We start from the raw sequence: 12954 nt of genomic DNA, 5'->3' as shown, positions 1-12954 counted from the left end.
AGAAACCTCTTATGGACTTTTTGCTGAATATGGAAAAAACGAATTTGTGATTGATGGATTTGCTGATTAAAAAGTGTTGAATATGGGAAGACGGGAACCATGTAATGTAATGTTAAAGAGGGAGGAGAGAGAATAAGTTTGTAACTGCTATGAAGAAGATTGGAAGTCACTGCTTTATATATGTTTTCCTTTTTTTCTTTTCTATCTGCACTTTTTTCTTTTTCTTAATTTTTCTTTATATATTTTATGTTCATATTTAACTTATGTAAAATCTCTCTCTCTCTCTCTCTCTCTCTCTCAACAAAAGCAAAATGCAGCAGCAAGGTCGCTAACTGGTTCAGAGACTAGGAGCACATTAACCCACATTGATAGACCTGCATTTATTGCCACATGTTTTGCAGATACAATTTAAGATACCATTTGATTTATGAAACTCTAAATAGCTTGGGATTGATTATCTCGGTATGATGATAGACTATGCTTCAATTATCAAAAGGCTTTCTGCTCATAAAAATCCATCGGTGGTTTAGGAGAGTGAAACAATCATTTTGTGAAGACTAAATAGTTATATATGCAGAACTAAGGCTAGGAAAAAGTGAACCATTTTAACTATGGAATAGATTAAATGTTGTGCTTCTTTGAGGATCTTTTTTGTTGTTTGGTTCACATGAATTATGCAGTCTAATCACTGTAGCTGAAAACTAGGGAAACATACAATAAAATGGATAATGAAATACATTCTCAATATATTTTGTTCACTTTCCAGTTGTCTCAAGAAATTCTCAGGAGTGTTTTAGAGAAATGTTGAGTGTAGTGTTGCTACATTAATGAGTGTGGCATTATACAGTAGCTTTCATTGTATAATGTTGTCTTCAGCAGTCTGCAGCCTCCCTGGGTCCCCATCCTTCGCTAGACTCTTTCATAAGAACATCTCATGAAGGAACCTTCCAGCTGGGCTTTTTCTGTGGCAGTGCTGCTGTGACCACTAGGGGATTTTTCTGTATTTCAGAAACTTCAGAAGGCTATTCCAGTGACATCCCAACATCAGTAGATAGGCCTCCTAGAGCAAAGTAGTTAGTCACAATGTGACTCCAAAGCCAAACATTGTTACTCAACCCTGTTACACGATCAACCAAGACTGGCTCTCTCACAATCTTGTATCATTTGTAGAATCAATTCTATAAGAAATATCCAGTGCCTTAAAAAGGATTACAGAAGAGGTCCAAGGCAAGATAATGACTGATATAAAGCAATACATTCAGGTTTAATTGTTTTATTTTCAAAGGTCTTGTATTTTTACTTATCAGTATCAATGGTACACTTCCTTTTTTTTCTTTGAGGTTGATTTGGGCCTTGGCCAGCATGATTCAGTGGCCTGTTTTTCTCTACTAAAGAACGCAATCCCTGTTAATTCCTTTCTTGTTGATGGTCATGCTGACAAAAGGGAAATAGTCAATCTTCATACTTCATATGTGAGCAGGGCTAGTGATGGTGATCTTGCTGTTGGTAATGATGATGACGATGGGAATTCAAAGCTGTAGAATTTGCCCAAGTTTCAAAACAAACTTGTCACATTAGGAATGGGGCATTGATGTTGAAGGGAGAAGAGTGTTTGGATCTCAAAGCCATCATTCCTCTGTGCTAATGATACAAAAGCAATGCTATGGGCAGCCTGTTGATCACAGTCCCTGGGCCAGTTAAAATATTCCTGGCAGGTTGAGCTCACTTTCTGAAAAGCAAAGCCTGCTAATGTGCTTGGGGATTTGTGCTTCCAAAGGGTAAGTTCTTCCTTGGGCAGCACATTATGAGTAAAAAGAGATGATACATCTAGTACTAAGCACTGATTGCTAAAGTATGATTTGTACAGTACAGGTAGTCCCCAGATTAAGAACGCCTGGGTTACAGACAACGCATAGTTAAGAATGGAGCCTATTGTAGCAAAATTCAAGTTAAATACACAATGATTCAAATTAAATACACAATGGTTCGAGTTCATTACACAATACTACTTACACACTATTATATAACAATACTGTTCCAGCTTACATACAAATTCGACTTAAGGATAGACCTTGGGAATGGAACTTGTTCTTCAACTGGGGAACTACCTGTACTTTTCAATACTGATATAAGTTGATTAAAAAGATGGCTGCTTATTTAAAGTTTATACCCCATGACATTAAAGAGGCAAAAAAGGAAGAAATGCATGTGATAGACTATTATAATGTCTTACTTAAATTACAAATGAAATATTTTCTTCCCTGCTTTTTATGTAGCCCAGCCCTACTTTAACCATGGCTATAATGTACAATATCACATTTATGGGCTCCCTAGCACATGCTGTACAAGCTGTATAATAAGAAAAAAATGCCAAGAGGTATTGGTGGAAACAAAATTTATTCAGGTTAAGCGTTTGATACTTCCATACCATTTGTATTATGTAATTACACAGTGCAAAAGACTCTGGAAGATGGATTAATGCTGTGTTTTTCAACCTCAGCAACTTTAAGCTGTATGGACTCCAAGTCCCAGAATTTCCCAGCCAGCTTAAAGTTGCTGAGGTTGAGAAACCCTGGATTACAGGCATCAGATATATTCTTTTGACCTTTCCAAGTATCTCAGAACTGGATATAGTTTAAGTATTTGTTCATAGTTACATTTTAAAGAGATTCTAAAATAGCTTCCCGAGTTCATGTATCTGCCTACATTGAGATGATCTCCTTAAACGTCTATGCAACAAGTACATGCAGAACGTTCATCATAAGAGCTGTAGGGTACTTGGAAAATCAAGCTGTTAGAGATTAGGAGCTTTGTTAGTTCTTGCACATTGGACAAGAATTCCAGCTGTCTAATGACATACACAGTGCTTGTCACGCATATTTTAGAATGGTGCTTACAGAAGAACCAACAATTCAGGGTCCCCTTCCATTTTTAGTTCTTTTCTTGTTTTAGACACTACTTGATACAACTGTGGTTATCTCTAGTTCCTGCAAGGAAGCCTACTGTCATAACAGTGTTATTGTTTCACATTCTAGACATGATAGTTATTATCTGCTCATTATACAATGGAACTTAAATGCATTTAACAATTTCTGAATCTTTCCCAGAAGAACATAAAAAATAAAATAAGTTGAGATACAGTATCTTTAATGTACACATATAGGCAGACTTCCTGTCTTCCTGTCATTTTTTCTCCTACGTTAAGATATATCTTATTACATCTTGAGGGGTGGGCAAGAAATGGATGTCAAGATGGCTAAAATACCATTACTGGATCTGCTGTTTGTGTTAACTTTTATTGTGTTATTTATGAGTCCATACAAAATAAAATATTATAGTTTCTCTGGAACAAGAAGAGGCTGATAAGCTTTTTGTTAATACACAGAATTATAATGGAATATACAAAGTATACAGGAAAAATGATGAAAGGGGAACATTAGAAATTAAATCTAAACAAACAATAAAAAAGTAGGGATTAAGTACTATGACCAGTCCTTAAAAGAATACATTGGTACAGTGACTATCCTGTTGAAAGATTTTGTCCAAGTGGAAGTGGTATTGCTTTTAGGGGATGTGTGTGTGCGTGCGTGCGTGTGCATGTAGAAATAGGATTAGAAATGATGGAGAAACACAAAACAAATCAAAACAAAAAATACCTCCATGGTATATGGAAGAACCAGAAGAAAATGACAGGAAGGACATTATGTTGTTCTGCTTGGTGAATTTGAACTGAAAATGCTGCCCTGTAAAAGACATTTATGCTTTCAAGACGCCTTGGTATACTGTAATGGAGTAGCACTATGTCTGAATAACTAAGAAAATGGTACTCAAGGATAGTTTTTAATTTGGCTGCAGTCAAGAAGGATTAGAAACACAGCTGGATTAATTGCTTTTTTCTTCCAGGCACTTTTAATGAGATCAACCTTGGGAGTAGATAAATAAGGCATTCTGTGTAGTATTACATCCAGATCAGGAAGATGAAGTTCTATTTCATAGGAGAGGGTCACTCTACCATGGGGTGAGGATGGGGACGAGATTGACAGAGAAAAAGAAAACAAATATGCTGTTTTGGGAAAGAAGACCTTTTCCTAGGGAAAGTGTTAAAAGGATGTGAGAAATGTAAGAACTGAAGATTATAAATGAAATAATTGAAGATCTAGTGTGGTGTAGTGATTAAGCTGTTTGGGTAGGAAAGGGAAGAGTCAGGTTCCAGTCTACTCCTAGAAACAGTAATTATTGTTTCTCAACCCAACCTATCTAACAGGTTTTTTGGGGAGAAAAAGGGCCTTGTGCTACACTTCGATATAAGCTTGCTTGCTTATTTATTTATTTAGGTGCTTTCAAGTCAGTCTTGACTCTTAGTGACTGCCTGGACAAATCCCTGCAGTTTTCTTGGTCTTTTAGTGTATTATTTTATCAATATCTTTTACTCTGTCATTGTGCTCTTAAATTTGCTGGTCACTGACCAACTAAAGACATGTTCTGTTCCTGGCAACATTTTCAGAAGTGGTTTGCTATTGCCTTCTTCCTAGGGCTGAGGGAGAGAGTGACTGGCCCAAGGTCATCCAATTGATTTTGTGCCTAAGGTAGAACTAGAATTCACAGTCTCCTGGTTCCTAGCTTGGGACCTTAAACCACTACACCAAACTGATGCTGTATATGCATTTACTAAATCCAAACAACACGAATGGGAACAAAACTATTAAAATTTTCCCCAAAAGTAAAACTATTACCCAATATATAAGTTGGTCAGTGTTTTAAAAAAAAAGGTTTTACTAGCAATATTAGCATCAAGCGTTTCCTGAGGAAGTGGATGGGATCTTCTGTGGTATAAGTTTGGCCATGTTAGATTAGGATCCATCCCGTACCTGGAGAGTGAAAGCTGCCAGGGAGGTTATAGGAAGCTGAGTTCATCCTTGAGGGAGAGACATTTACATCCTGCTTTGAAAGAGGTGGTGGTGCACCACTTTCTCAATAAGCCATTGCTCAACCTGGCTATTTTAGACCATTATAGTTCTGTCTCCTACCTTTAGTTTGAAGTAAAGGTTGTCGTCAGGCCCAGCCCACGAACAACAGGGAAACAGTCCAGCCAAGTTCAGCAGGTTCTCAGGAAGGAGGGAGCACATTCCAGGTAGGAGGGCAAGACAAAAGACAGCACAGTCTGGAGCAGGAGTGTGGGAAGAGGGAGAGATTTAGGATAGCCACTCCCTAGAATCTCCCAGGGTATATCCACTAGGTTAGAGTAGTACAGATTTAATCTGGCAAGATTCTGTCTATATGGTGTAAACAATAAAAGAACTGAACTATCAGTGATGGATCCCTCTTCTATGGAACAGCTGGTTTCCTCCTTTTTGAGTGTCTGAAGAGCCTTGGAGATATGACTCTTCAGGAAAACATTTGGAAACAATGAGGATAGATTGGCTGGTGCTATTAGGAGCTAGCATTTTAATAGCAGCCCAGAGTCCCCTATTAGGGGGAGATGGGCAGAGATAAATCTAATAAATAAATAAATAAAATAAAATAATTATTATAATTCTATTTTAATGTTTTTGTTGTTTGCTGTATGCCACTCTGAACCACTTGGAACTGAGTATAATTGTATAATTTAGAACAGAAGAAAGAATACAAGACATGGTACCTAAGTAAGTAAGTAAGTAGTTTTTCCCACATGTGATTATTTCATATGCTGAAAGACTGAGCTGAGTTTGTGAATTAAAACTGGACTGCAACATTAGACAGATAGTTTGTACACCATGTAAGGCTTAACATCCAAACAATATGGATCAATGTAGTTCTAAAATAGATTTTCTTTTAGCTTTTTGTGATGCCTTTTAAACTCAGAGATAGGCTTTTTGGAGGTTTGCTGTGAATTGATTTACTGACCTTTTTTATAAATATATTTCATGCTTATTTTAATGTATGTCTGTAACCTTTGTCATAGACAATGTATTCAGAGAGTATGCAGCAAAAGGAAGACTACAATTCCCATCCATCTCCATTTCTTTTACAGCTCAGGCTGAATTTTTGTAGGAGCACCCTAGATTAGTCATTAATAAATGCCAAATTCTAGGTTTTCCCTTATTAAAGCCAATAAACAAAGCAGCAAAACTCAGATTACACATAAGTATACACAGAGGATGAGCAGAAGGAATTTTGTACATGCTCAGAGGCTGATATTAGGAAAGAGCCCCGATACTGAAAACAGATGCAGGGGCTAAGGGCATGGGAACTCTGATTCAAATTAAATCTTGCAGAGTAAATATATGAAATAGGTTGTTTTAAAAACAGAAAGCCCAGATAATTTTTTTAAATGTTTACAGTTTGGGATAGGAGAAAAGGGAATAAATAACATTATAGGGATGGTTTCTAATAAAAAAGCAGCCATGTGGGGAGGAGGAGGAGGAGGAGGAGGAGGTGCATCTCCAGTATTAGCCATGAGGTGGCACTAAACATTCAAGTCTTTGCATCTTTGGGAAGTCGGTGAGAAGTTAGGTGAAAGGAGGGGTATAGGAGGAGCTGAAAGCTGGAGCATTGAAATCATTTTAACTCTTGAGACTATAAAAAGGCAGGTCCTTAGTAACTAATTTATAACACAAGCAGCCCTGTCTTTTTGGACGTGAATTGTGCATTTCTCCTGGCATGGCACCTACGCCCGCAAATAACCTAAGAAGCTTTGATGGTGTATGGATAGAGCAAGAGAAACTTCTGACACCCAGACGAACATATACAAGGTCTGAAGAGAAATAGGATCAGAACAAATAACAGGACTTGGTAAATAGCTAAAGATCTTCTTTATTTGCAAATTAAGTCTTTGTGGAATACTGGGATTCTCTCAATATTATTGCTTAGACTAAGAATCTAAATATATTGTCAGCATGAATGGTCTGAACAGCTTACGTTTTTTTTATATAATGATCCTGCCGTGTCAAAGAAATCTGAATTCAAGCACCCATTGTCAGGCTAAAATTCAGATCAAACTGATGTATTGGGCTAAAGAACAAAAAAGCTATATAATACACCGTTGAATATCAATATATTATTAGAAGTGTGAGATTTGCTGCAAGGAAGCTGACAGGCAGCTGTATGTATCATTGTTTAATAGATGGAAAGATCAAGGAAAATACTTAAACCCTGTTGCTTTATGGTGTAGAAGGCAATTGAAGAAATGCATACTTTTATATAATTTAGAACAGTGGAGCAGATAAACACTGACCTAGAGATTTAATGGTGATCAATTATGCAGTATTATTTGCTAATCTAGAAATGTTAGCATATTAATATTCCCTTGAATCCATAAAAAATCATCCATCAGGTGAAAGTAGCTGGATGGAGGGGCAGGAAGGAAGCACTTTGGGGAAGAGACAAGTGGGAGACAGGTGGATCACCACCACTCCCTTTGGATTCTTGTATTCTGTATTTTTCCCTCTCCCTGGCTTTAGATGAGCTCAGAGACAATGTCTTTAGATTCCATTTCTTTTCCTGGTATCAGACTACTTCTGGTCATTCTTTTTGCAGGAACTTCCACATTTCTGGTAATTGCCTTTCCAAGATTATGTTCTGACAAGCCTCCCAGACTGAAAAGACCATCTTAAAAGAGCATAATTGGCAGCAGAGATGAATTTATCTGACCAACCCAACATTCTAGACCCTAACTTCACTACTCTTGGGAGCAACTTCACCATCCCAACAGCCAGGACAAATCCATCAACATGTGACCAAGTGGTTATAGCAGCTGAAGTGTTTCTCATGCTTGGTATTGTTAGCCTTCTTGAAAACATCCTTGTCATCTGTGCCATAGTTAAGAACAAGAACTTGCACTCTCCTATGTATTTCTTTGTATGCAGTTTAGCGGTTGCTGACATGCTGGTCAGTGTGTCAAATGCCTGGGAGACTATAACTATATATTTATTAAACAATAGGCATCTTATTATTGAAGATGTGTTTGTACGTCACATAGATAATGTTTTTGATTCAATGATCTGCATATCTGTGGTGGCTTCCATGTGCAGTCTGCTAGCAATAGCTGTTGACAGGTACATCACCATCTTCTATGCCCTCCGTTATCATAATATCATGACTGTGAGAAGATCAGGGCTCATCATTGCATGCATATGGACTTTCTGCACTGGCTGTGGAATCATCTTCATCCTTTATTATGAATCAAAGTATGTAATCATGTGTCTCATCACAATGTTCTTCACCATGTTGTTTCTCATGGTGTCTCTTTACATACACATGTTTCTTTTGGCTCGTACTCATGTTAAGAGGATAGCAGCTTTGCCAGGATATAATTCTGTCCATCAAAGGACTAGCATGAAAGGGGCTATCACTTTGACAATACTACTGGGCATCTTCATTGTATGCTGGGCTCCCTTTTTCCTCCATCTCATCCTGATGATCTCCTGCCCTCAGAACCTCTACTGTGTTTGCTTCATGTCTCATTTCAACATGTACCTCATTCTCATAATGTGCAATTCAGTTATTGATCCCTTGATCTATGCCTTTCGGAGCCAGGAAATGTGGAAGACTTTTAAGGAGATCATCTGCTGCTATAGCATAAGCATGGCCTGTGGACTACCCAGCAAATGTTAGAAAACAGAACTGGATCATAGACTGTGAGAACTTTTAAGAAATAACACCTAGCCTAAATACAGTTACCTGAAAGCTAATTCAGTGGTGCTTATTTGTGAGTAAACATGCATAAGATTGTCTGTTAGTTTACAAACTAAATTACTGCTTTTCTCTTCTTGTTCCTTATGAGCTGCTACACTTTTAACTTGTGATCCTTGCTGATAGTTTGTGAGGAAAACAAGTATTTTTCTATTTGTATTACCATTTTTGGATGATTTTCTCTTCCTTGAGCAAGCATGAATACGATACATGTTAATTATTTACAGAAATACAAACAATTGTTTTGTTTGGTTTTATAATGGTGGACAAACATGGTAAATTGTCTTTGTACTTCCTGAAATCCAGATGAATCTTTTAAACAACAATACTTAAGAATCATATTGTTCCCTAAAAAATATCTTTGCTAAACTCTATGCATGAATGTAATTTGTAAATAATTTGTAAGTATCAGGATCTGTGTGACTCGGCCTCCATGAGAAAAGTCACACGTTATCTATATGTGAACTCAGTTCTTTATGAGAAAAGAGAAGCCAAAGTGTAAGAAAAGCACAATGGATTACTAAATGTAAGTAAAATAATTTCATATTTATTTATTTAAAAATTTATAAAGCCACTCATACCATGTGTGGTATGAATTCTTTGATATTTATTGATATCTGTTCTTGTGTCCTTTTTTCTTATCTATGAAAAATAGCTAAGAATAACTTGCCCTCTATAGATCTAGGATAGATGTGCCTTAATCTGACCACTGGGGGTTGAATGGGAATGAATGCTGCAGGCCGACAGTGGTCTGTGGCTTGATCCTATACATTTACAACCATTACTGCTATATTGCTGTTTCTCCTGTATGTCATATGTCTGGAATAAACAGCATAGGAGAGAATCCAGCAACAGCCCATTGAGGCATCTTAAAGCTTCTTCACTGCTTTAGCAGGGAGCAGCAGACTACTTAGGTACGGCTGTTTATTAGTGGTAAATCCCTATCATTATTACTATTTTTAAAAGCAACAATCTATAATTGTGCTAGAATAAGATACACCTTTTATTTGTCACGTAGGGGTAGCAGTTTAAGCAAATGTTGGCACAGTGACTACAGTTTACCATCAGACAGATATTTAAGTGTGCATTTCTAATCTGAATGTTGTTTGCTGAGCCAACATTTACAAGGATGGATGGATTTTTCCTTGAAAAAAAAATACATTTTGCATGTGGAAAGTGTTGAACTTTGTGCAACTTTATACATATACTAGAAACAGAAATGGTTGTAAAGTGTGTCACAATCAGAAAGGTGAGTAGAATATATAAGGGTCATGCATTAACATATGTTTCAAGTCTCTAGTTGCAAAAACTATAACTTTTATTGGAAATGATGGCAAAGTCTGAATGATGCTATGATCCAAGCATGATTTGCATTGTTTCCCATAAAAAACTATATATATTTTTTTAAATGTCATGCTTAGAATAATTAGGGTATGATTATTGTGAAGAACTTTAATTGTTCCATTGATTTCAGTAATAAAGTTTAAATACATGGTAATATCTGTAACAAATTATATGGGGTTTAATGTTGGCTGGATGAATATCCTAGATTCTTAATTGCTCAAGGAAGACTATTGTAGAATGCAGTTTTTTCTATCTACAAGCATACATTTCACAATCAGCTATAGTGACTAGGATGTTGCTATATTTGCAGTTGTTCCAAGGTTGATGTTAAGAAATAATAGATCACTTTTTCTTCTAAAAAATATACAGCAAGTCCATAATTAGCCTTGGAGGTAATTTTAGAAAAAATGTGGACCAACAAACTTGTAGAATTCATACTTATAATGAACAAGTGCTTCCAGAAACAAAGAAATATGTTTCCAGGAACAGCCTTAAAAATAACATAGTAATTACCAGATGTTAACATGGCAAATAAGTCTTATCTAATAATTTCCTTAGTAGACTGTGGGAATCTGTAGATGAGACTTATATTGATTTCACCAAAATGTGTGATGAAGTATTCCATGACACTCTAATTAACAAACTAATTAAGTATGGGATGGTATGACAATGCATAGAGTGGTGGGCTCACCTTCACTGGATATGTTCAGACAGGAGCTAGACAATCATATATTGGTATGCCTTAATTCTGATTCCTGTTCTGAGCAAGGGACAGTATTCAGTAGAGGGCCACCCAAGTCTATGATTCTACTTCCCGCTGAAAATATACCAAGTCTTCTAGGAAATGTGCTACTTTTTCAAGATATTTTTCTGATTATAGATTTTAAAGTAACAAATAATTACTTCTTTCATAATTTTTGTTTGAAATATTCCTTAGTTTTAATGCAGTTTATAGATCCCAAAATATAGGTAGATTTAAAATCTACACAAAGGTTTTGCAGATCTCCTGTAGTCCTTTACTTATTGGAAGATGTTTTATCCAAATTTCTTTCCTATGGAACTTCTGGTTGAAAACCATATGACTGAAATGTTGCCAAAAAGGTTTGCAGTGTAATTGTACTCAAATAAACAAACAAACAAATAAACAACTTTGCTTTTAAATAGATTACCATATCAAAATTACTCTCTTAGCGAAGGATTTTGAATAATCTTATTTTGCTGAAATATAACTCTTATTGAAACGACTGCATTGACTCAAGCCCTACCCTGAATAAGGTAGTTATATACTGCTATACAAATAGATCTTTTGTGTTGTAGTAAATTTTGTTGTAGGATGAAGATTGAACAATTTGTAATAATATTGTCTCAAGCAGAAGGCGATGTTCGGGTTGTTACAAAAGGAAACCATGCATATTCAAAGGATATTCTATTTCCATGTGATATAGAGTATGTTGTAAATTGGAATTGTAGTATAGGAAATTTGAAGCTGTGTAAACTTGTTGAAAGTATGTTGCTTAATTTGCTCTGGAATTTTACTTGAAATAAACATGCAAGCATTTGAGCTAACAATTAAAGTTGTTGGAATGGAATTAATTATGATTCACATTATTTTGCCTGATAATGATGGCACCTTTTAAAGTCACTGGTAAAAGAGTTCATAAAATTTCAAAACATACAGTATTTTAGTAAAATGTCTGTGTAGAGTAAAATTTCAAAGTTCTTTGGTTCAATTTAAATGCATGTGCTAAATGGATCCATCGATTTTGGGTTTCATTCCTGAATGCAAAGAAATAATCTAACAAAAACCAGATAACAAACTAGAAACCAGGAAAATATAAATTGACCAAAGATTAGTTAACAATAACAATAGTATTTAAACATACCGTTGCATGCAAATTTAGATACTTCTGGTCAAACTGTATGTTTCAGTGAATCCCTAAATGAATAGAACACATTGTCTACCTAGTTAAATGTTAAATGCAAAATTTTGTTGTAGATTTGAATGCAGACATACTATTTATGTACACTAGTTTACAATTTCACAATAAAAAAAATGTGAATATGGAGAGCAAAAGTTGGGACACTTTTTAGTTATGGGTAATCCTCAGTTAATGATGGCAATTGGGACCAGAATTGCTGTTGCTAAGTGATGCAGTTGTAAAGCATAATGTCATGTGACCGTGCCACCTAGCAATGGCCTGGTTGCCATCATTAAGCAAATTGCTGTGGGTTGTTAAGCATCACATGGTCGCCATTTGTGACCTCCTGCCAGCTTCCCATTGACTTTCCTTGTGGAAGCTGGCAGGGAAGGTTGTAAATGGCAATCATGTGACCGTGGGACGCTGCAACCCTTGTAAGTATGAGCCAGTTGCCAAGTGCCCAGATTGTGATCATGTGACTATGGGGGTGCTGTGACAGCTGGCACTTTGAGGACTGGTTGTAAGTACTACTTGTTTGGCACCGCCGCAAGTTCAAATGGTCACTGAACAAGCGGTCGTTAAGCAAGGACCACCTGTTGTACTTTCTAACACCCCCACTGGCAGAAATAAAGGCTTCCAATGTTGCCTATAGCCAGCTTTTCAACTTTTCCTATTGGACTCGCAGAAATCTAGTTAAGTAATATTTCTAGGTCTCTTGGATGCACTGTATGTTTAAGATGTCACAGATTTTTAGTATTATTTGTATCCAGGAGCTGCAGAGGCCATTTCAAAACCTTTATTTTTCTTTCCTGTATGTATGTCATGGCTATTTTGGAAATATGTTTCAGACTGTGTCTTGCTGAACCGTTTAGTCTCTTTTCAGCTTCAGTTTGTTCACTGAGGAAGATTAGCTTTGAGGATATGTTGATATTTAGTTGAATCCGTGCTTCTTTATATCTATATATAATACTTTTTGTGCTACTGGCTGACACGTAACACCCAAGCATAATAGAGCCCCACC

The 12954-nt window shown here is 36.4% G+C and overlaps 1 protein-coding gene across 1 annotated transcript; it reads left to right on the top strand.

Moving 5' to 3' along the window:
* Positions 1–459: 459 nt before the first annotated feature.
* MC5R (melanocortin 5 receptor) lies at positions 460–11582 on the top strand. Its single transcript, XM_007422818.3, has 2 exons — positions 460–6771; positions 7516–11582. The coding sequence occupies exon 2, from the start codon at positions 7615–7617 to the stop codon at positions 8590–8592; it is 978 nt and encodes a 325-aa protein (XP_007422880.1). The 5' UTR covers positions 460–6771; positions 7516–7614; the 3' UTR covers positions 8593–11582.
* The last annotated feature ends 1372 nt before the right edge of the window (positions 11583–12954 follow it).

The sequence above is a fragment of the Python bivittatus genome, unplaced genomic scaffold (assembly GCF_059951505.1).
Source record: "Python bivittatus isolate LINGU-HERP-01145 unplaced genomic scaffold, Pbiv_v1 ctg000840_np1212, whole genome shotgun sequence".
Classification (NCBI taxonomy): Eukaryota; Metazoa; Chordata; class Lepidosauria; order Squamata; family Pythonidae; genus Python; species Python bivittatus.
This window is presented reverse-complemented; position numbering and strand designations above follow the sequence as displayed.

Bases quoted from the DNA above. Each gene is read 5' to 3' on its own strand.
- MC5R (XM_007422818.3), top strand. From the start codon at position 7,615: ATGAATTTATCTGACCAACCCAACATTCTAGACCCTAACTTCACTACT.